Raw genomic sequence first — 23,221 nt, forward strand, 5'->3', positions numbered from 1 at the left:
AGAAGGCGTATTTCACATATTCGATAAAAAACTTACCCATGGTTGCAAAATTTTATCACAAGTTGACACTAAAGTGGAATTTATAGCCACGTTCAAAGGTCCACACTGTCCAACCTTATTCTTCGTCACATCAACTACTCTGTCGATGAAGCTATGTACTTGATCCTTAACTATATTTCCGAAAGACATTGCAGCCTAAAAACACAATTTTAATTTTTAAAATGAATCAACACTAGATACAAGAAATACAACAAAGTTTAATAAACAAGTAATTTTATTAAGTACCAGTACAATACAGAATTATTATTAGGTATTTTAAATTTTGCATGTTTATATCTCATTAATTAAAGGACAATATTGTAGGCAATTATTATTATGTTGTGATGTATTTCTAATCATACTTAGAAAACAGAGAAGTAGTAGTCATTAGCCAGAAGAAGCGACATCCTTTCCTGGCGGAGATCGTCTACCCACTAGACATAGCAACAGTAAAGGACTTTGGACATGAAATAAACGTTCTGACGACAAATGAGGGAGGAGGAGGATGAGGACAATAACCCAATTCATTTTTTATTAAATTTTAAATATAAAACATTTACATTAGAAGCTTTTTACCTCTTTGCAAGTTCATTTAAACTATGGTCTACAGCCAATCACTGGGATTCTTCCCTTTTTAATTTAAATGAATTACATGTCATGAGGCTATTAGTTAAATTCAAATACAATAATATATCCAAACTTCCTTTACATATCAAACTAGTATCTTCCAGTCCAAATCTTTCCACACAATTTCCTATCCTCAGCTCTAGCAGGTCTCTCATTAAGATATATTGCATCACATCTAATCTTAAATATCCACCTTATATCATTGAAACATACTTCATCACTTATATTATCCATATCAACACTCAGTCTAATCAAATTCCTGCAGTGATTGCAGAAATATGATGCATGCGGCAGCTCTCTCCATGAAATGCAAATGGCATAAAAATTGAACATTTTCTCTAGTCCGAATCTTTAATATTTAATGTAAATTGTGAAACTGTTCATGTTGTTAGCATTTTGGAGCAAACATACATAATATCTACAACAGTCTAGAAACTTTGTAAAATTAAAGCAGGATTATGATGGTATACCTACCCAACAAACAAGAACGAAAGCAATGTGCACTCCTTTAGAGCTTCCGTACAAAAATATAAAATAATCCTGTAAAGGGAATATTGCGAATGGACATTGACTACGAAGCCATTAATCCTCAAACACGCACACACACACACACACACACACACACACACACACACACACACACACACACACACGCACACACCCCCACGCACACACACACACACACACACACACACACACACACACACACACACACACACACACACACACGCACACACACCACAGTCTAGAAAAATATATTTTACTTACATCAATCAACATCTTTGATCCGTCCTCTCGCAGCTTCCTCTGAGCATCTTCTATTTCATTTATCAACTTATCTATGGCTTCTTTAAAGCTGGTTGAATTCATTTTCAAGCTCGAGTCGAGGTGCAAAGCTATATTCTACAAAAATAGGAAAAAAAACTTCTCATCGAGTTTAACAAACTTTTATGTTTTTGTATAGAATTATTAAGACTAGTAGATAATCTGTACTGCAAATATGACACAATAAATATGACACAATTTGCATCGAATAAGCTTTACATGAGTGATGTAAAGTATTAACTGTTATTAATTATAAACGTATCCAACTGCCGATACTATCCTTCTGGTTAATTTGTAACTCTTCTTGATTCTATTTCAATTTAGTGAATATTTAAAATAATCAGATATATTTGTAACTTACCATGACTTCCTTAGCCTTGTTCCTCATCGGTCCAAGAATTTTCTCGTCATATGTTGTGACGTGAAGAATACTCAGTTTCAAACCGGTCTGTATCCCCGCCAATAGTGGGTCAGTTTCCATCTCTTTTACTAACTTTTGGAGAACTTCCGACAGTTTTTTCAGACTCATATTGGTGAAATTTACTTTCAGCTAGAAGAACCAAAAACATTTCATCATTTTAAGACCATATGTAGTTTTATGCAAAAAGAAAATACGGGTGTATCCTGAGCTGAACTAAATCCATATACAAAAAAACATAACCCTCTAAATTTTCGTCTGCATTTGTGTGTGTGTGGGTGGGTGTGGTGTGGGTGTCGTGTGGTGGGGTGTGGTGCGTTGTGGTGTGGTGAGGTGCGGTGACGTATGGTGTGGTGTGGTGTGGTATGATGCGGTTTGTTTTGGTGTGGTGTGGTGTGGTGGGGTGTTGTGTGGTGTGGTGTGGTGCGGTGTGGTATGGTGTGTGTGTGTGTGTGTGTGTGTGTGTGTGTGTGTGTGTGTGTCAGTTGTTTATAATTAGTTGAGTGAATAGTTTTCCTTGACTTCTAGATTACGAGCTAATTGTTCCTTGGATGTGACGTTTTCTGAAATTTCAAAGGTATGTACAGTCCATCTAATTTACAAACCGTTACACGTCATTATCTACGTCAGAGATCGAAGTTGACATAGTTGCCAAAGTATAAAAAAATCCTGAATCCATTTTAAATCAAATAGGTCACATAATTATTATTATACTCCTTAAAACGACTATTTAAATTCTTACGTGAAATTTTTGAAATAAAACACACTAATTTTGTTCTAAAAAGAACAGATTTTATTAAATAGGTAAAAATATAAAACAAGAATTATTCACTTTAAAATTTAAAATAATAAAGTACAAAAAGTGTCAACACCTCAACTGTCAAATAAGTGTTACCAATTTATGCCAAAATTTCACCTTCATTCGATTAGTTACAGTGTGTTCCGAACAAACGTTCTTCATAAAAACGCTTTATAATGCATTTATACAAATTAAATGAAACTTATTGTTGTCTATTTCTTTAAGTTAACATTAATAAAAATTTTAAATATTAGTTCTACGCGTATATAATAAAATATGTCTAGTGGCTGTAATGCCAGTGTACTCGGCAAAGTGATTCTAAAAAAGAACACACCTACCGCCTAAATATTTCGTGTTGGTATCATGTGACGTCACGGGCTATGACGCCGATGACGTGCAACGGTTTGTAAATTAGATGGACTGCATCATCTGCATCATTTGTCGATTAGGGGGATTAAATTGGGTTATGTGAAAAACATCTATTCCAGATCAAATCGCATATATGTCTAAAAATCATAGTCTCAAATGGCTGAAATCTTGAACATACAACGTTTCCTTCACAACCTTGAGAAGACAAGATAGTAACTCTAATAAAAGAGTATCGAAGAGAGCTTGAATCGAATATCGAATCCAATATCGAATCGAATATCGAATCGAATATCGAACCGAATATCGAATCGAATATCGAACCGAATATCGAATCGAATATCGAATCGAATATCGAATCGAATATTTAATCGAAAATCGAGTCGAATATCGAATCGAAAATCGAATCGAATATCGAATCGAATATCGAACCGAATATCGAATCGAATATCGAACCGAATATCGAATCGAATATCGAATCGAATATCGAATCGAATATCGAATCGAATATTTAATCGAAAATCGAGTCGAATATCGAATCGAAAATCGAATCGAATATCGAATCGAATATCGAATCGAATATCGAATCGAATATCGAATCGAATATCGAATCGAATATCGAATCGAATATCGAATCGAATATCGAATCGAATATCGAATCGAATATCGAATCGAATATCGAATCGAATATCGAATCGAATATCGAATCGAATATCGAATCGAATATCGAATCGAATATCGAATCGAATATCGAATCGAATATTTAATCGAAAATCGAGTCGAATATCGAATCGAAAATCGAATCGAATATCGAATCGAATATCGAATTGAATCAAATATAATACACAGGGAAGTATCATTGGCCCTCTTTTATTTTTAATTTTCGTCAATGATTTAAATCAACTGATAAACGATAGCTCAACATGTTTAGTTCGGAATCCATTAGATAATTTTTCTGATGCAATAAACGTTCGAGCAGAAAACGTGGAACAGCAATCAGGCTTTTATGTCACTCAATTTCCTGACGATACCACAGTTGCACTAAATTCCAATAAGTTTTTTCATGTAGTAGAAAAAGAAAACTGTCTTGTAAAAAGTATGACTCATTACTGTTTAAATAATGCCCTAATCTTAAACGGATCAAAGACCAATATACCAAAGAATAACCTTTTCACCTTCTACTATGCAGATGAGTCCATTAGTAAAACTTGACAACGGGTCAGTGGTGAATAGTCACTCCACTAAGTTGTTAGGTGTTTACCTGGATTCTAATTTGTCTTAGAGCTCTCACGTTGATTATGTAGTGGGAAGATTGTCTGGGCGCTGTTATGTTCTATGGCAACTTATATCTTGCCATCGTTGTAATAATCATCTACATTATCTATAAGAAAATAACGATAAGAACAAGAAAAGAAACCAAAAGAAAGGAAGACATAAGAATGTCAAACATACAGGACCCAGACGATTCCAGTTCGAAAATTCACCTCCCACAAGGAGCTTCAATCTAGGGGAAGAGGAGTTATAGAGCGACGCCTATGGGTTTATTCAGGCCATGGACTCAGGAGTGCTGACATTGTCAAAGACATTGAACTTAGGAGTGCTGACGCTATGTTTCGTAATATTGTGAATTGTATAATTGCAAATGTATATGTTTTATTTTAACTAATATTTTATTCAGTTTAGAATCTGATTTTACTGTAATTAGTCGTTTTAGCTCTAATAAATTCTTTTTTAAAAAAGGACTTTTGGCATTCCCAAATTTGAGTCATATATATATATATATATATATATATATATATATATATATATATATATATATATATATATATATATATATATATATATATATATATATTGTTATGGATCAGTTTATCGATCAGAAATAGAATAAAGAGTTTTTTTATTATTTTAATATACCGCGGGCATATAAGTTAAAATACAACCCTGTACTTATTTGTAATAGTTAGAATAAGAGAAGACATTGTTCCGTGACGGAACAGTTTTTCCTTGAAAGACTGAGTGAATAGTGAAAGGACAATGGAACCCCTATAATTTTATAGATTTAAGAATAAACTTGTAATTTTATTTTGCGGTGGGCATTTTTCGAAAGTAAATAAGAATTAGATTTAGATATGAGATAACAAAAATTTGGAAACTTATTTCTGTTGAAAAAGGCAAAATTGTTAATGGTTTCTGAAAAGTAATTTGAGTGAAAGTAATTTATTTGTTTTAAATATTATGTTGGAAATTTTCTAAATCGAAAATAAGTAGGAAAAATGAATGCTTATGATTGGTTAAAAAAGAATGATGGGAAATGAGAGAGTTGAGAAGGTTGTCTGGGGAGATTGAAAAGAATTATTATGTTACCGGCAGACCAGAAGAGAAGACGTGTTTTTCGTGTAGTCAATCTGAGTACCAGTGTTTTCGTTTGTTAGTGAAAAAGGTGGAAGCTGAGAGCAGATCAAAATTGAGAAGATTAATACCTCTTTTGAGTCTGCATAGTCCACGAGATATAGTTGAGAGAGAAAGGAGAATTTGTGAATAAAGAATACCGGTCAAAAGAGGCTTGGGCTTGTGTTTTCGGAGGAGTAGTTTGCTGGTATGCGGTTTGGATCGATGCTGAGAACGGGAAAGATTTGATGGTAGCCGGACGTAATCAATCAAGGAAGGAACTGTGGTTTTGATCGAGAGGAGACATCATTGGTGTAAAAAAATTAAAGGTCAGTCAAATAATTTGAATGAAAGAAAATTTTAAGATATTCTAAAAATAAAATCAAATATAAGCATACGAACTAAGATTCCAAGTTTCAAAGAGTTATTTTTTTTTTAATAAATTATATTTTTATATGGTCAATTTTTTTTAGTAGATATTATTATAAAACAGATCAATAGATAGTTTGTAATTAAAATTAAATTTAGAGTATAGGAGTTTGTTGGGAAAGATAATAACATTCATCGTATTGCTTATTGAAAATAAATAATAATTTGTGTGCATATTTATGTTGTTTAATGTTAGTTCCGTTTCCTGTTCTATCCCGATTATGAGCAACTAGGAGATACTGAACCCACTAGAAGAGATATATAAAGTAAACTGATTAAAGTAAAATTAAAAAGGCACCCTGAGAATTTTTAATAGTAATTGAATTGTATGACTCTGCATAAATTAGTGAATCAATTAATTAAATAATTGGTTTCATTAAATTAGTGTTAATTAATAATAAAACATCATAAAGCAGATCACAACAACATGGCGAGCCAACGTGGGGCTTAAAAGTATCTCTAGTTGTGAATTTGAAGGATCAGAAACGGAAAACAGGTGATTGAGAGAATTTATTTGCCCGTCGGAAAGAATTTGATATATTTATTTGAAAATTTATGAAATTATTTGAGTTATTTTATCTAGGTACAATTTTACATTTATTCTATTTTTGATTGATTTAATTTTTTGATGAATTTAAAATTTATGTGATAAATTGATAATATTTGGGGGAGAAATATTTGTCGTGTTCTGCAACATAGAGAGTGTTGTAAAATTTCACATTTGGCGGGGACAAAAAAAAAACAGTAACAAAAAGAAACAACATGTCGACCACAAGGAGTCAAAGCAAAATGCAAGAAAGAAACGAGGATAACAGATTAGAAGAAACAATTGTTGAAGAAGGATCGGATAATGAAGGAAATGCTACAATAATGGAGGAAAGAAAAGAAACAGGGATGTTAGAAAAATTATTAGCAATGATGCAAATACAGACACAAACAATAGAGAAAAACCAAAAAGAAACAAAAATAACAATGGATAGAAATCAACAAGAAACAAAACAAACAATGAGCAATATAGAGCAGGGTCTTGAAAACTATGAACAGGAAATTATAGGATGTGTTGAGGGGATAAAGAAAGAACTGATACAACAAATAGAAGAGATTAATGAAATTAAAAATGATATGAAAGAACAAGAAATGAGAATTAAAGATAATTTGGAGGAATTAGAAAAACAAATTAAGGATATCAGAAAACAACGAGAGACGGGAGACAGGAGAGAAATACTCATCCAAAGTCCGGGTGACATAAAAATGCAGTTTGGCGGGGACGTAAAAAAATTACACCCAGTAATTTTCATCAACAATTTAAAAAAGAAAGTACGACATATCGGTAATTTCGAAACAGCAAAGGAAACGATAAGGAACCATCTTAAAGATGAGGCAAGTGTATGGTTTGATAGCAAAGAAGAAGAATTGCAAAATTGGCAAACATTTGAACAAAAATTTTTGAATTATTTCTGGGGGAAAATACAACAGATAGAGATAAACAAGGAATTACAAAATGGGAGATACCAGGATAGTATAGGTATATCAGAAAAAACATATGCCCTACAACTATACAACAATGCAAGACACTTACATTACAACTATTCGTCCGAACAGCTAGTGGAACTAATAGCCAGACATTTTGAAGATACCTTAGAAGATCACATAACTCTACAAAACTACAAAGATATTGACAGTTTATGTCAATTCTTACAAATACGAGAAGCAAAATTAAGAGAAAGAAAAATGAGGAGAACGCAAGAAAATTATAGACAACGAGCAAATCAAGAGTATAGAGATAGAGGACAAAACTTTAGGAGAGAGTACACAAGAAGAGAATTTGTCCCGAGGAGGGAGAACGAAAGTAGAGACAACGGAAGAGTAAACTATGAACAACGAAATCGGCAATGGAACGAAAACAGATATCAAGAGAACCAGAATAGAAACAACACTCGCACATATCAGGAAAACCGAAATAATAATAGAACGAATGAACCGGAAAATCGCGGAAACCGATACGGGTCCGAGAGACCAAGAGAAAATAGAAGAGCGGTCAACAACACACACATAGAGGAATATGACGATGAGAGACAAAGCGACAGAAGTAGAAGCGAACAAGAACAGCAAGCGTCTTTTTCACGAAGGCGCTCACTAAAGACAAAGAAACAAACAGGAATTTTTTGTCACCCGAAGGAATTTATTAAATTGGCAGAAAATAAGGACAAAATAAGTGGAGCAAATGTGAAATGTGTAGATGGTTTTATCAACGAGACACCGATTAAAATTATGATTGATACTGGATCGGAAATTACACTGATCAACAGAAAACTAATAGAGGAAGTTAATTTAACGAATTTGATTTACAAAATTCCCAAGGTAAATTTAGTGGGCGCAAATAAACGGACTTTGGCAACGATAAATGAAGGAATACGAATAAAAGTACGATTGGATAAGAAATTTTATGCACTACAATGTGTTGTGATGCCAAACATGTCGCATGATATGATCGTAGGAGTGGATGAATTGGCAGAAAAACATATGGTGATAGATTTCAAAAATAACACGATGAAAATCACAGAGGAAAAACAACAGGACAGTAAGGAAATGGAAAAGGAAAATGAGAAACGGAAAAATGATTTAGACAAAGAACAAACGGTGGAAATGAATTTGGCAATGAAGCAAGGACAGAGAAGAAAGAGGAGATTGGCAAAAGAAAGTGAAAAGTGGGTTTCCTCAAAAGAAGAGATGAGCCCAGAAGAAGAAAAGGAAAAAAGATTAACAAAAGAAGACGAAAAAGGTACAATTGAAACAGTGGTATTTGAAGAAGTATGCGAAATGGAGGAGGCAGAATACAAAATAAATATGTATAAAAAAATTGAGGAAAAAGAAAGAATATTGAGATGTGGAGAAGAAAAGGAAAAGGAATTGCGTGTAATATTGAGAAAGTATGAAGATTTAATAAATGAAGAAAACAGAGTAGTCAAAATGAAAATTTTTGTAATTTTTTGAGGTAAAATCTAATTTGTAGAATCCTTTCGATTTTCTGTAAGTTATACCATGATTTTTTTCCAAAAATTTTCAAACGATTTTTTCGATCAAAATTTTCATTTACGGAAATTTTTTTGGAAAATTTTGAGGAAAACTCTACTTGACGCTTTTCAGAATAGTAACAGAAGTGAGCATACAAATTTTCAAATCAATCGGTATAAAAATATCATATTAAAATCAGTTTGAAAATTGTTACCGAGACCTAAAATGCGCAGGCAAGTGGTACATTTGACCCCGTTTTATGGCTCTCTGTACCAACCCAGCTGTCCACCTTTTTGGATTTAGAGTTTTTAGGGGCTAAATAATGAGCCATGAAAATGGCGGACATATTACTTATCGTTAATTTTTCCACAAAAAATTGCAACTTCACCCCTGTCCGCCACCCCTTATTTATCCACTCTCGCGTCCGCCCTTTGGGATTTTGTCTAGTTATACCAAGATCTTACCCTGGGCAAATTTTCAGCCATATTATCGATAGTTAATTTTTCCGAAAAAAATTACAACTTCATCCCTGTATAGCCACCCCCTGTACCACGAGGGGCGTCCGCCTGTGAGGCAAAGTCTTAACCCAGTTACAATGAATATATTCCAATAGAGAAATGTCATATTACTGATCAGTTCAAAATTTCGGCTCTATCTCTTGGACTATAAGGAAGCGATAGGTGGTTTGACAGCATAATAACTGCTTGTTTAGTCTAGTTTCACAGTGATTCTAGGCAACCTATTTGGGTGGAGTTTTGACTTGTTCTTGAATGAGTTCATAATCCAGCAGCCCGCTGAAGTATTTGCTTTTTATAATATAATTATTTGACAACCTTTTGTTGGCCAACCACCTAGAGCGGAGTTGAGCCGAAATACATTGATTTCGTATCTTCCGTTTTAAATTCGTTCAATCTATATATATATATATATATATATATATATATATATATATATATATATATATAAAAGTTCCTTTACTTCTTCAAACTTATGCACTCTAGATGCGTTAGCAATGGTTTGCGTTAGACCATGAACAGTGTAAATTCGTTCATGATTTAAAGTGCTCGTTTGATCATAGAAAATGCGAAAATGCTTTGTAGCGAGGTAGAAAATAATGCCCTCTTATCGGAAAATATTGTACTGTTTTGGAAAATTTTGTCCTATCAGTCAGTGCCAAAATCATTATTTTCAAAGCATGATTTTATTTTGGAACCAACAATTGTCGCTTTAGTGGTGAAGTTCAGAAATGTCTTTGAATTTTTTAAAATGTAATAATCTATAACAAATGATAAATGTAATTTCTCCTATTGGTGTTAGTGGAAGCTGAATATTCTACACAAAATGAAAGCACAGCGAAAGAATGTGTGGCTCGTCGATTTTTACTTCTACTTCTTGTGTTAATTCAGAATACAATTTTTGGTTCTTATTTCATGTATCATGTACTCACAAATAGCTACTATTTTTGCTGCCTCATTTAAGTTACTGTCTTTTATTTTAATTTAGTACATTTCACAAGTACTACAAACATCGACTTGTAGTCTTCCAAAGAAAAGTATTGTTCTGAAGCTATTTTCTTGTGGCATTTTAAATTAATTACTATTTAAATGGGAATAAGCCACATTTAAAGGTTAAAATACATTTATTGACGTTTCAATTTCCACTTCGGAAATCGTTCTCAAAATCTTATAATAGAACGATGTCCGAAGTGGAAATTGAAACGTCAATAAATGTATTTTAACCTTTAAATGTGGCTTATTCCCATTTAAATAGTAATTAATTCCAAAGAGAAGCTTGAAGTTTTCCACAAAAAATGTGTAATATGAAGCGATATGTGTTTATAAGAGGGGTAAGCAATTTTATGAATGATTTTCTTTCTTATGAGAGGATTCAATGTGTTCTCTCATATGCAACTTGGCTTCTTCAGGAAAGGCACTTCCGTTAACATTTCTATCCCTCATATATTTTGGATTCTTTTCTATAACAGCTAGTTTCCTAATTCTTAAAGGTAATAGACAAACTGGATAAAAATGCTTTCAAACAAACTTCACCCTTTAAATCCTCCGATTTCTTGACGAAATACTTGTGAGGCCTTTCTTTTGATTTTCTTTCGATTTTTTGTTTTCGTTCATCTTTGGATTTCAAATCATAAAACCGAGTAAACATGGTTACATGTTTAGTCTTTCATCTTCAGACACTCTATTAAAACAGTTTCTTTTACACCTAAGAAAATATTCATTACATTCATACAAAGCAACAAAACTGCTTTTGTAATTAAAATACTCCGTACCGCTTGTTCTGGGTTTTAAATTTTATTTCGCTGATAATTTTGAGGTGTTGCTTTTCTTGGTATATCACTAATATTTTTGAGACGTACTGCAGACATGAAACGTACTGCCGACACGAGACGTACAGACGAACAGCTAACGACCACAACGTCAACCATAGACATATAATACAAGAGAGACTGATCGTTGCTATACCAGCACGTTTCCCCAGTGCGACAGAGAAAACTGACGCAAAGCAGTCGCTACAGCTCTTTCTAATTTGAGAGGTTTTATCGACCACTTGACCTAAATAACCAATGAGAAGGTGACGTGGTCGATAAAACCGGCCCATTAGACAGAGATTCATGGACTGCTTAGCGTCAGTTTTCTCTGTCGCACATGGGGAACGTGACTGTATTACCGCAGTCAGTGTATCTTGTATTATATGTCTATGACGTCAACTATATATCAAAAGTGCCATCTTTAACACTAACTAACGAAGCGTCCGAATCACTTTGCTCAATTCAATAAGACAATCACGAAACTTTTATGCAGAATAGACATAACCCACTGACCTATTTCTATTGTAAAATTGTAGTTAAATAATAACCAAGGGTAAATTTCTTTCTGCATCAATTGTTGTAATTTGGTATTTATAATGTATTTGTTTCAAAACACTATTTTATTCAAAAAGCAGTTCAATTATCTGATCTCAGTCTATATGCTTTCAGATTTAAAGAATCTGAAATTTTTTAGTTATGAGTCAAAGCTCGTATAATACTGCAAATAATATCTTCAGAAACTAGGAGCAAACAACTAGGTAACCTTAGTGGGATGGCAAGTCATTAAAAGGGTTACTGGAAACAAAAAAAACATAATTGACTAAAAATTACAATCAACAATTACCTCATCTTGAAAATGGTCAAAGTTGATCCCCGGATCAAAGCTGGATAAGTTCCTTAATATATTTAAGTTGGTGTTATTCAAAATGGTAAAATGAGGATCCACGATTCTATCCAACTGATGCTTGATACCATCCAAAACTGACTCGACGTCGAATTGTTTTCTTATGTCATCCACGTTGAACTTCTTCGCCAAATTGAATACTTTGTAGATGCTGTCGTTCCTATAGCAAAGATTGAGGACAGTGCTGAGTCTAACATCAATGTCCACTTTGTTTAGTTTTATGTTTTTTACTATATAATCGTCGACTACGTTTAATACGGTAGATTTTTCAGGGTGGCGGAGCGGATAGCAGATGCCTCTGTCACTTGCCATTCCCAGAGCCAAAGTTGCAATGGTAACCACGCCGATGATGAGGGAGAATAAGAACATCAACATGACTCCGCTATAACGTAAATAAATAACGTAAATAAATTAGTTTTTTTATTATATTAGTTGGGATATAAAAAAGTTGGAAAAAGGATATAAAAAAGTTGGGAAGCAATTTATTGGTAACAAAAAATTGTATAAAAGTGTAGCCCACTATAATATGCAATAAAAAAGTTCATTATCTAGAGTTAGAGTGTTTAAAACAATTTTACATCCAATACAGTTGGTTGTTGGTTTTATAAGCTGATTGATTACTATTTTTTCTATACTTTCTTTTTCTTCTTCTTATAAAACTTAATAAAAAATAAAATAATAGATTGATTGATAGATAAGAAATGATTGACATCAAAAAACAACTTAACAAAAATGGTTTAATAAAACTAAAACAGTTTGGGATTAATGTTTGGTCACGACCTAAGTGGTTCAAACATGAGTGTTTTTGGTTTTTGGATCTCAACTACCGAGATACTCACGATCACTGATTTTAAATAGCGATTCATGAGTTCAGCCTATGAAACATATTAATAAAATTAAGAAATTAAAAAAACTACAAATAATTACACATAATATTAATTGGGCTATCAACAAAATCGAAAAAAAAAATAAAACAAAACAAAAGACTTAAGATACTAGATAGACAAAAAATCAACTAGATTAATTGGTTGTGTACATTTCAAAATAGCTTCTGAGTTCTATACCAGACACGTGTTCGTAAGCTCACTGGAATGATAAAACCATAAGGTAACTACACATCATATGAATTACCATTACACTATCTAGGAAAAATCATTGATTTAACGTAAAAATCTTATACAGATATTTTGAGGTTGTAAAAGGTATATGAAGGGTAGTTGATGAAAAATCCGTGGTGAGAAGGTCAGCTGATTTTGCTTTGTTTTTGTTTTAAACAAACCTAAAAAGTAAAAAAGTCATTTTTTGCCTATAAAACGTTTCTTATAAAGTTTACAGAAAATGGTTAAAATAAAAATTGTGGACCTTACCAAGTTCTTCTATTTGCGAGTTTCTAAATTAAAATACATAAGAAGTCACCAAGATAGTTGCAAAAATCCCTTAATTTTGCAGTCATTTATAAATGTTAATAACTTTGTTTATTGCATAATAACATGTAATATAACTTAACATTATGGCAGTTAATGAGTTATAAAAGTGTGCTAAATTTCAAATAGATCGACCAAATATTTTATAAGTTATTCAATTTGTTTATCCTGAAGAGCGAATATTTAAACAATCGTTCTTGCCCAGACAGTCACTCTCGCGGTATTCTGTAAATCGAAATCGATTCTATAAAGGTTCATTTTAAAGGTATGATAAAAAAATTCAAGATTTTATTAAATTTGTTATTAAAAAACAGTTTTAAAAAGGACTGACTTTTTAGCTAATAATCAGTTATAATAACTTGTTTATGTCATTTTTTTATGTCATACACTTGTAACTAAGAATGAAAAGCTGGTAAAAAACATACTTTCCAAAAAACAACAAAACCTTCTAAATTCTAAGATCTAAAATATAAGACTAATAGGAAACAAGATAATTGTTTTTTCTTTCTAAAAATCATATTTTTATTGTTTATCAATATTAAGAGCTAAGTGTTTATCAAATTAAAAATGAAGATCTAAATTTTATGACCCATTTTATAGATAATATATACCGAAAAGGAGTAAAAAGTTATAGCCCGTTAAAATGATGGTACAATTGTTGACAGAAAAAACTATAAAATTAAATATATTTTAATAATTAATAAGTATGATTATATACACTTGCGAGCAAAAAAAACTTGATTCTGGATTGACTCACTTGATGGATTGTAGTTTATGCTTAGTAATTTTGTTATTAAAAAATAATGCAAAAAAATATTGCCTATTATAGAGCTTCCAAAAAATAATTGTTTTATGCAAATTTACACCGTGTTGTAAAATTTGCCTACTGGGATATGTGTGGGGCACAGGGAATGCCGCAAACATTGTAACGGGCATGTTATATGCAATGTAGACCTCTATGAATTTGTCGGTGGTCGCCTCAGTCACTTGTCAAACGTTGACGTTTGTGTACACTTCAAAGTACAGTAGGTTAATATTTTACAAATGGATACTTTACCAGAGAAGGCGGCCACATAATTGCATTATTACCAGAGAGCTACAGTGAGAGGACTGTCACCGGTCGCCTACTTATGACGCAGTCTGCAGTCTTAAGGCCTCACGACAAGGTTCGGGTAGGCGACGTGTAACGACAGAGAGTACCTTGCGGAATCGGCACGCGACAGGTGTTCGGTTTCAACAATCCTCGAGGAATGTACGAGATGTCACCGTCACTCAGTGGACAGTTAGGAGAAGACTTAAGGCTGCCACTTTGACTCCCAAACGAGCTAACACGGGGCCAATTGAACGCACGTCAGAAACAAGTTCGCATGAGAACACGTCAATTGGGACCTTGACCAATGGAGCAGAATTTTATTCTCTGATGAGAGTCGTGCTTGTATAACAATGACAGAAGGCGACGAAGACGAAGAGTGTCGAAACAGTGAGCTATGAAGGTGGTTCGTATATGTTTTGGGTGGTATATCTTTAGAAGGAAAAACAGAGCTTATGTTCGTGCCCGATGGTCGCGGAGCGGGTTTGACAGTGGATTGTTACATTACGGATATTCTCCAAGACAATGTTGTTCCTTACGCCGGCTACATAGGCGACGGCTTCATGATAATTCATGATAACGTTCTATTTCACACAGCGCGGATTACGAGATATTAACTGGCCAACACCAATGTAACAACAATGGATTAGCCTCCATTGGGTCCGAATATGAATTCCATAGAGCATCTATGGGATGAACTTAGGGTTCGGGTCCGTAATCCAGCATCAGCGACAGTGGCGGAGCTAAAAACTTCATTAGTTGTGGAGTTAGAGAGTGGGAAACGATTCCTCAACAGAAACTTGATAAGGTCGTTAAGAAATCGCATGGAAAGTGTAATACAACGCAGAGGAGTAAATACTCCTCTGGAGGAGGAATTAATTTTGATTTTGTATGTTAATTTACTTTTATATTCATTACATAATGGCTTTGATTCATAACATGAATTCTCACATACAATATTAAGTTATCTTTGTTATGTTGTTTACTTACTAACTTTACAAATATTGGTGTCAATAAAAATTACTTCTGTTAACGATATTTTACTTTTAATTTTACGTATATGTGATATACACTGGCCAAACAGCGTAGTCAAAAAATATAACTTATGAGTCGTTTGAGTCGATTTTTTGCTCGCAAGTGTAGTTACATAAATAATATACACTTATAATTTAAATATTTCTTACGAAATAATAGTAAAATTCAATATTTTTTTAATGAAAAAATTTAATTAACTTGTTTTTCCGGGATTTTCCGAGAGGTTATTTTGTTGAGTTACCTCCGTTTAAAAAAATGAAGGTTCTACATACCATAGAAGCCAAGATATTGCAAATTTTGCCAACGCGCTTCAATTTGAAGTTCCAATCTAAAAAAAAAACGGAGCTCGAACTCGAATAGTTCTCCTCTTCACTTTTCCGTGGCGGTATTTGACGAGTACCATCATTTGAACGGGTTATAACTTTCACTTCTTCATTATATGCCATCTATAATTTGGATCAATTTAGAATACTTTTAATTTTTAGCTCTTAACGTTAATAGAGAATGGAAGAATGATTTTAAGAATAAAATGCTATGATTTTAAGAATAAAATGCTATCTTGGTTCCTATTGGTCATAGAAGGTTCCTTCTGTATAACCATAGCTCAAAAGCCTGAAGTTTTGATAGAGTTTCCGCCTTCAATGTTCACGTTTCTACTCCGTACAGAAGCACTGAGTACACGTAACATTTACGCGTAACATTTTTTGCTTCTGGAAAAATGCAAATATCACTAGCTGACTATATGGGTATATCGAGGGCAACAGCTTCAAGAATTGGAAAATATATCAAACAAATGGTGAAATGGTCTAAGTTGAAGAAAATTTTATGCCATTATGATTTTCAAGATGCATAGCTGCAGTTTTTTGTACTTTAATACGAATTGATTCTTATGGAGGTGCAAATTCAGAAACATATTGTACAGAAAAAAAAGTTTTGCATTAAATGTGAAAAAAATCAGTGACTAGTTTAAAACTTAGAAATAGTGTTGCAAAATGGCTGTGTTCTGTACATGATCAAATAACATTTAGTAATAGTGGCATACAAAAATTTGAAGCTGGAGACTTATGTTAGGTTTGTACTATTTTTATAGTTGATCAGTGTGATTACAGTTTGAAATCATGTTTGATGACACAGCTAGACAAGCAGCTAGAACAAAAGCAGAAAATTTTTATAATGAATCTCTCATACGATCTAGGAATGTTGTGGAAAGGCAATACAGGGTACGGAAACGATGATTGCCAATTTTTAAAAATCGAATGAAATTAAATTTGAAAGTGACTATGAAAATAATAGTAGCAACAGCAGTATTTCATAACATCACCATAAAAAATGGAGTTTTCTTTCCTGTAGATCATAATCTTGATCTTTCAAGAAAACCATTTTTAATTAAAGCCATAAAAAGGAAATAAATTTCCCTCAATTTTAAAGTGAAATTGCGAGAACATTATTGTGAATTATGTATTAGACAACATTTTGCAGAATTTGATTCACAATTTCTAAAAAAATATTTTGTATTAAACCAATTGTTTTGTTTCTGAGGTAAAGTACTATGTATAAGTTTTAAACTTACTTTCATCTTTATCAAGATAAATCTTATAGGATATTATGATGCTTATATTTCAGTAACTTGCATTTTTATAATTGTACACAATATATATTAACCATAAATATATTAGTTTAGCAATATCTGTACCGTTCTTAAAAAAATTGTGTTTAAATTTACTTATTTAATACAAATGACATTAAAAGACAACACTTTTTGTACAGTATATTTATTAAAAATTTTCTTGAGCATATTTTTGTTTGAATTATAATTCAATTTTGATTTTTTTTTATTGTTCCTTAATATCTTTTATCTCTTTCTCTCTCTTCTATCAATCTCTCTCTTTCTCTCTCTGGTCCTCTTATCAATCATTACCTTCATTTAAAACTTCCAGTTAATTTTGGTTAATATTTATTCTTGGTTTCTAAACTTAATTGATTTGAGGAAAAGTTCCCATTTTTCTGAAATTTAAAGAACTACTTCTTTTTAATGCAGACATAATTAATAGTAATTAACAATTTTACACGCAAATTAACATATAACAAGAAAAATAGGTTTATTTCGACAAAAATAAAGCAATAACACAGTTACCAACCTACTAATTTTAACACCTAAGTTTACTTTTAATAATAAAAAGAGCTGTAGGTATTACGAAAGGGTGGGTGCTTTAGTGTACTTTAAAAGTGTACTTTAGTCTAAAGTGAACATTAGTTAGGGCTTAATTTAGGATGTCATTATGAAATCGGGCTTAAATTTTTACTATACATTTCTCATTTTAAAAGTATTTCATATAAATATAATGTCGGATTTTTACAATTATCAGTTCAAAAATTGTATTAAAGTGTGACAAAATGAGTTATTGGCAAAAATATGGCTTTTTATGAAAAAGTAGTCACAGTAAACAAACGGAAGTTATACAAAATGTAATCTTTATCAATTTTATTAAAATTTATCTATATAAAAGTCTAGGATGACAAGTCACAGTGTTTGTTCAGAAAGGTAACTACTCCACCTAGGAAATAAATCTCAACTACCAACATCTGACATTTCAATCATATTTTGTTTGTAAAACAAAATATTCTTAAATATTCTTAATCGGAAATTTTACTACTTACCAGTAATTAATTTTTTCGCAAAATTGCTAAAAATATAGGTTACTGTAATTGTAAGATCAATGACGTGTAATATATATTTATTATACGTCATTGGGTAAGATATAGTCAGTTCGCTAATCCGAACTGTCTAGTCAATTTAGTAATTATTTTTTTGCGAAGTTAGTTACTTTTTGACACACTAGAAGTGGCTGGAAATTACTATACAACCAAGCACACTGCAAACTTATACTAATATTCTGTTATTCCTATCAGAAACTAGTTTTGGACGACCCGGGATTTTACCTTTATTACCTAACGTACTTTATTATGTGGATTATATAATATAATATTGGGTACATTTTGTGATTATATATTTTTTGAAATATTGCTTATTCAGCATTATTATCATCACTTTTAAAAAAATAAATTAACTGGAAATTATTAAAAGTTTATTGAAAATATTCTGAAGAAGCTCAAGCTAAATGCTACTAAAAATTTTAAGTTGGTATGGGCATTTAGGTATAATATAGGCAATATTTGGCGAAACTCAACAATATAAACTAAATTAGCCTAACTTTTTTTTATATATAATTGAAACTTACTTTCTTTATACATGATATAAATTTCTAAGCGAATTTGATTTTTGACGCTATGTCAAACTGAACTGGATGTTAACTGAAATGTTTTTGTTTTAGGAACATTTGTAACATTTACATAATTCGATAAAAATATTATTTTAATGATCAACTTATCTCAACAGGATTTCATTCGGCAAATAATTTTAAAAAATGGTAGGTATTTTGAATAAACCTGTGTGCAGTTCGATTACCTTGTGATTTAACAGCATCCTTACTCATCTAATAATATTAACTTTTAAAGAATATTTATCATATTTATTTAACAAAAACTTACCAACGCATTAGCTGATGAAACAAGTGAAAAACTTTGACTATCCATAATAATAAAATTCACAGTAGAACTAACTAATTAACTAAACAGAATTAAACAAAAATAATAGAACAATAAAACTATTTTAACTAAAATAAACAAGGCGAATAATACGAATATTGACTACAATATGTTAAATTGTAACAACTCAAAATTATATTTTAAATATACAGGAAACATTTTATGGGTATAGTATACACTTCCACTACTTAGAATAATTCTTCTTTTTTCAATGGAAGAAGTCTGCAATAGTAAGTATATTTGAACTATTAATACTGAAAGGTAAGAATTTTTGTGTTGTAGATTTCCGACTACGAATCTGTCAAAACATGCACGAGCTAAGCGAATGGACCTTACACATATACACTTACTCTAAAAATAAAATGACGTTTAACAAACGTCAACATTTTATAAAAATAAAATAAAATTAAAACTAAATAAAATTAAAATTAAATAAATGTAAATAGAATTAAATAAAATTAAATCAAGTTATATAGAATTACGTAAAATTAAATAAAACTAGTAAAAAGTAAAAGCTATGTAATGTAAAAAGGCTGCTATAAAGTTTCTGCTTCATTTCCCATGTAAAATCCCATAAGAAAACGCTAAGGATCATTCTGCTTATATTTTGAGCGATTTGTGGTAGGGGTGGAATAGTTCTTCGGATCGTGACGTATGATACATCATTGGAAAGGAGAGGGGGTAGGGGTAGGAAGATGTTGAGACAGAAAAAACAGACATTGTGGCATTGCCAAAAGGGCAATCATATCTCTTTTGTTATTGGTCCGATTGGAACGTGTGATGCGTTAAATGAAAGGGAAGGATATAACGAATATATTACACAGTGTCTTCATTATTAATGAACATATAGTTACATACGAGATGTCATAGGGCACTACGGATAAAAATAGTTTAACTAACAAAGACTTAAAGAAGACCTCTGGCTGAGTACAAAATAAAGAACTGAACGAATCCTAACATGCGACATAGCAAATGAAAGGGGAGGAAACACCGAATATATTAAGTAAGAAAAAACAAACAAGGCGACTACTAGAAGGGCACTACAAAGTATTCTCATTATTAATAAACGTATAGCGACATACGAGATATCACAGGGCACTATGGATATAAATAGATTTACCATAAGACAGATTTTTATTTATTGACTTAAAGAAGGCCTCAGGCTGAGTACAAAATAAACAACTGATCGAATCCTAACATGCGACATAGCAATATAACGAATATATTCAGATAGAAAAAACAAAGAGATTACCAAAAAGGCACTACACATCATCTTCGTTATTAATGAACGTATAGCGACGTACGACGTATCACATGACACTATGAATGATAATAGACATACTTGCTTTATACATAAAGCATAAGATAAATATAAAGTAAATTAGCTTTATTGGCCTGAAGAAGGCTCTGACTGATTACAAAATAAAAAATTAGCCTAATACTAGCATATGACATATCAAATCAAACGACGTGAGACGTATAGTACATTATATTGTATATAGCGTACCATAAATAATATATAGAGGGTATAGTAAAAAAATATGATGTCAGGTCAGAAGTGCACCAGATCATACTTTATATTTACTTGGTTTATATGTAAAAAGTTTATTATTTTAAAAATTTAATGACTGACTGTAGATGACAATTGATTGGATCCCCCCGTCGCATGCGACGGGCAAAGTCGCTAGTAAAAATAATAAACAAATAATAAAATTACTTTATTTAATTTTAAACATATTTGAATTTAAAAAACACAGAAAACATAGTATGAAGCTTTGCTGGAACTCTCATAAACTGAATTTGGAACTCTCAAAATAAATAACTTTTTATAGTATATATCTTATATTTGCAACATTTTTCTCTAGAATATGTAAGAAAGGTAGGCAAAAAATTATGTTTTTCACTTTTTGAGAATGTTTAAAAAAAATCAACTGTATGTCTTCACACGAATTTTTCATCAGTATATACCTCATTTACCTCTTAGAACCCTCAAATATCTGTATAAGATTTTTTCAGCTTTTTTTCTTCCTTGACTGGGATACATAGTCAAAAGAGTAGAAAAGCTATGAATGAAGAAAAAAATGCTTGAAAAATTAGGAAAACGACGGTTTTGGCTCGAGAACCTGATAAACTGATTTGGTTCTTACTTAAAATATTTTTAAAAGGTCTATAAAAATGCAGTTGAAAGTTTCAAAAAATATGTTTTTACATTTATCTCTTATTGATATTTTCGTACGAGCTTTGACGAACTGTACTTACCATATCAAAAACTGTCCGCCAGCACCTTTGTTACAGCAATTATCACTGTATCCATCTGGTCTTTTACCGCATATACCACATATCAAACCGAACACTATACAAATTGCTATCAAAAGCAAACCGCAACTGATGGAAAGGCCAGCGTAGTATCGATACGGTGAATAGTAGGCTAGGTATGTGTATCCATCTTCCAAGGTACCATTCACACTGTTTATCTGGTTCTGTAGGTCCGATATCATGTTGAGGACTTTATTTAGATTGGCTTGGACAGTTCTACCTAAAAATTAACTTAAATTCGTTCTCACGTTTTTTAATAATAAAACAATTATATTGGACAACCTATAGATGTAGTAATCATATTATGAAATAAAGTAGAAATTGATCGCATTCCATAACAGAAAAAAAAAGAAATTCTAAATCCAAAATATACGACTTTGAGTCGACAAAGATCGAAACTTGTATCAGAAAGTTCCCAGTAGAAAGATGTTTCTGTACAGGGTGTTTGGTAACGAATGGGCCATAGCTTATTCTTTACTTCTGTGGTTAAAACAGGTCGATTTAAGCTGACTTACCTTAGTACGAAACATGATAATAAACTGAAATGCAGGGGTCAAAGTTAAACTTTTATTTTATTTATTTTTGAATATTTCCTGACAGGCATGGGATAACAATACGACATTTGGTAAGTGGGGTTATTTGGGACGAGAAACCTAAATTCCTCACTAAAAATTATGCATTACCCAGAGGGCGCCACATACGTGTTTCAGCGGTCATTTAATACCTTCATGTTTTTTATCTCCCACCCTACATAATTTTGACATCAAATTTATTCCTCTATTATATTTACTTCCCCTATACACTATCCCTACTATAGCTTATTCCCCTACTGTATTTACTTAAAAAATGTATACTACATTCATCTCGCTAAACTCAACCGTTTTGGAGATAAACGCATTTTAAATCTACGATGCAAAATTCAATTTTTTGCATTGCATTACATGGTTACACCCGAAAAACTTTTAACAATAATCATTGTGCAAGTTGTCATAATAATGTCATTGCGGCTGTCATTTTAACAGTTAGATTCGTTTTTAACACCCTCTTCTCATTCCAAGTTGTACTTTTGTGTTGCATGCAATTTAAATTGAAAAATGCCAAGTCATAACTTGTTTTCAAATAGTGAAAGATTATTCGTTATGTCATTGCAACTATCATTTTCAACAGTTAATTTTTTTAATACCGCCTTCGTATTTCAAGCTGTACTTTTGTATTGCATGAAATTTAAATTGTAAAATTCCATTTCATAACTTTTTTTCAAGTAGTGAAATGACCGATATGGGGGCAGTTTATGCCCAACAAAATTTTAATGAACGTGCTGCTGCTAGATATTATGCTGACACATATCTCACTCGACGGCAACCCGATAGAACATTATTTTCCAGATTATTTCAAAGGTTACGAGAATCGGGTAGTTTTCGACCCCAGAATCAAAATGGTTGACCAAGAGCCCGAACCTCATTATCCCTGTGAAGTGCAAAATTATTTAAATACGGTATTTCCTCACCGATGATTGGCCGAAGCAGTGAACATCCATGGGTCCCAAGTTGCGATTTAAATCCCTTAAGACTTTTTGAGGATATTGAAACAGATTATGATATCTTGTTCATT

At 32.1% G+C, this 23,221-nt stretch overlaps 1 protein-coding gene across 6 annotated transcripts in view; it reads right to left on the reverse strand.

Annotated features, from left to right (window-relative positions):
* The window catches only part of LOC140450917 (prominin-like protein), a 238,424-nt gene that overhangs the window by 38,072 nt on the left and 177,131 nt on the right, over positions 1-23,221 (reverse strand). For all 6 annotated transcript variants that reach the window (XM_072544616.1, XM_072544622.1, XM_072544601.1 and 3 more), the window contains 5 exons: positions 21,554-21,830; positions 12,080-12,521; positions 1,853-2,041; positions 1,435-1,569; positions 37-195 (listed from right to left, as the gene is read on the reverse strand). In XM_072544616.1, the coding sequence (XP_072400717.1) occupies positions 37-195; positions 1,435-1,569; positions 1,853-2,041; positions 12,080-12,521; positions 21,554-21,830 (1,202 nt within the window). The remainder of the gene's footprint in view (positions 1-36; positions 196-1,434; positions 1,570-1,852; positions 2,042-12,079; positions 12,522-21,553; positions 21,831-23,221) is intronic.

Source organism: Diabrotica undecimpunctata, chromosome 1 (genome assembly GCF_040954645.1).
Source record: "Diabrotica undecimpunctata isolate CICGRU chromosome 1, icDiaUnde3, whole genome shotgun sequence".
In the NCBI taxonomy this organism is placed as follows: Eukaryota; Metazoa; Arthropoda; class Insecta; order Coleoptera; family Chrysomelidae; genus Diabrotica; species Diabrotica undecimpunctata.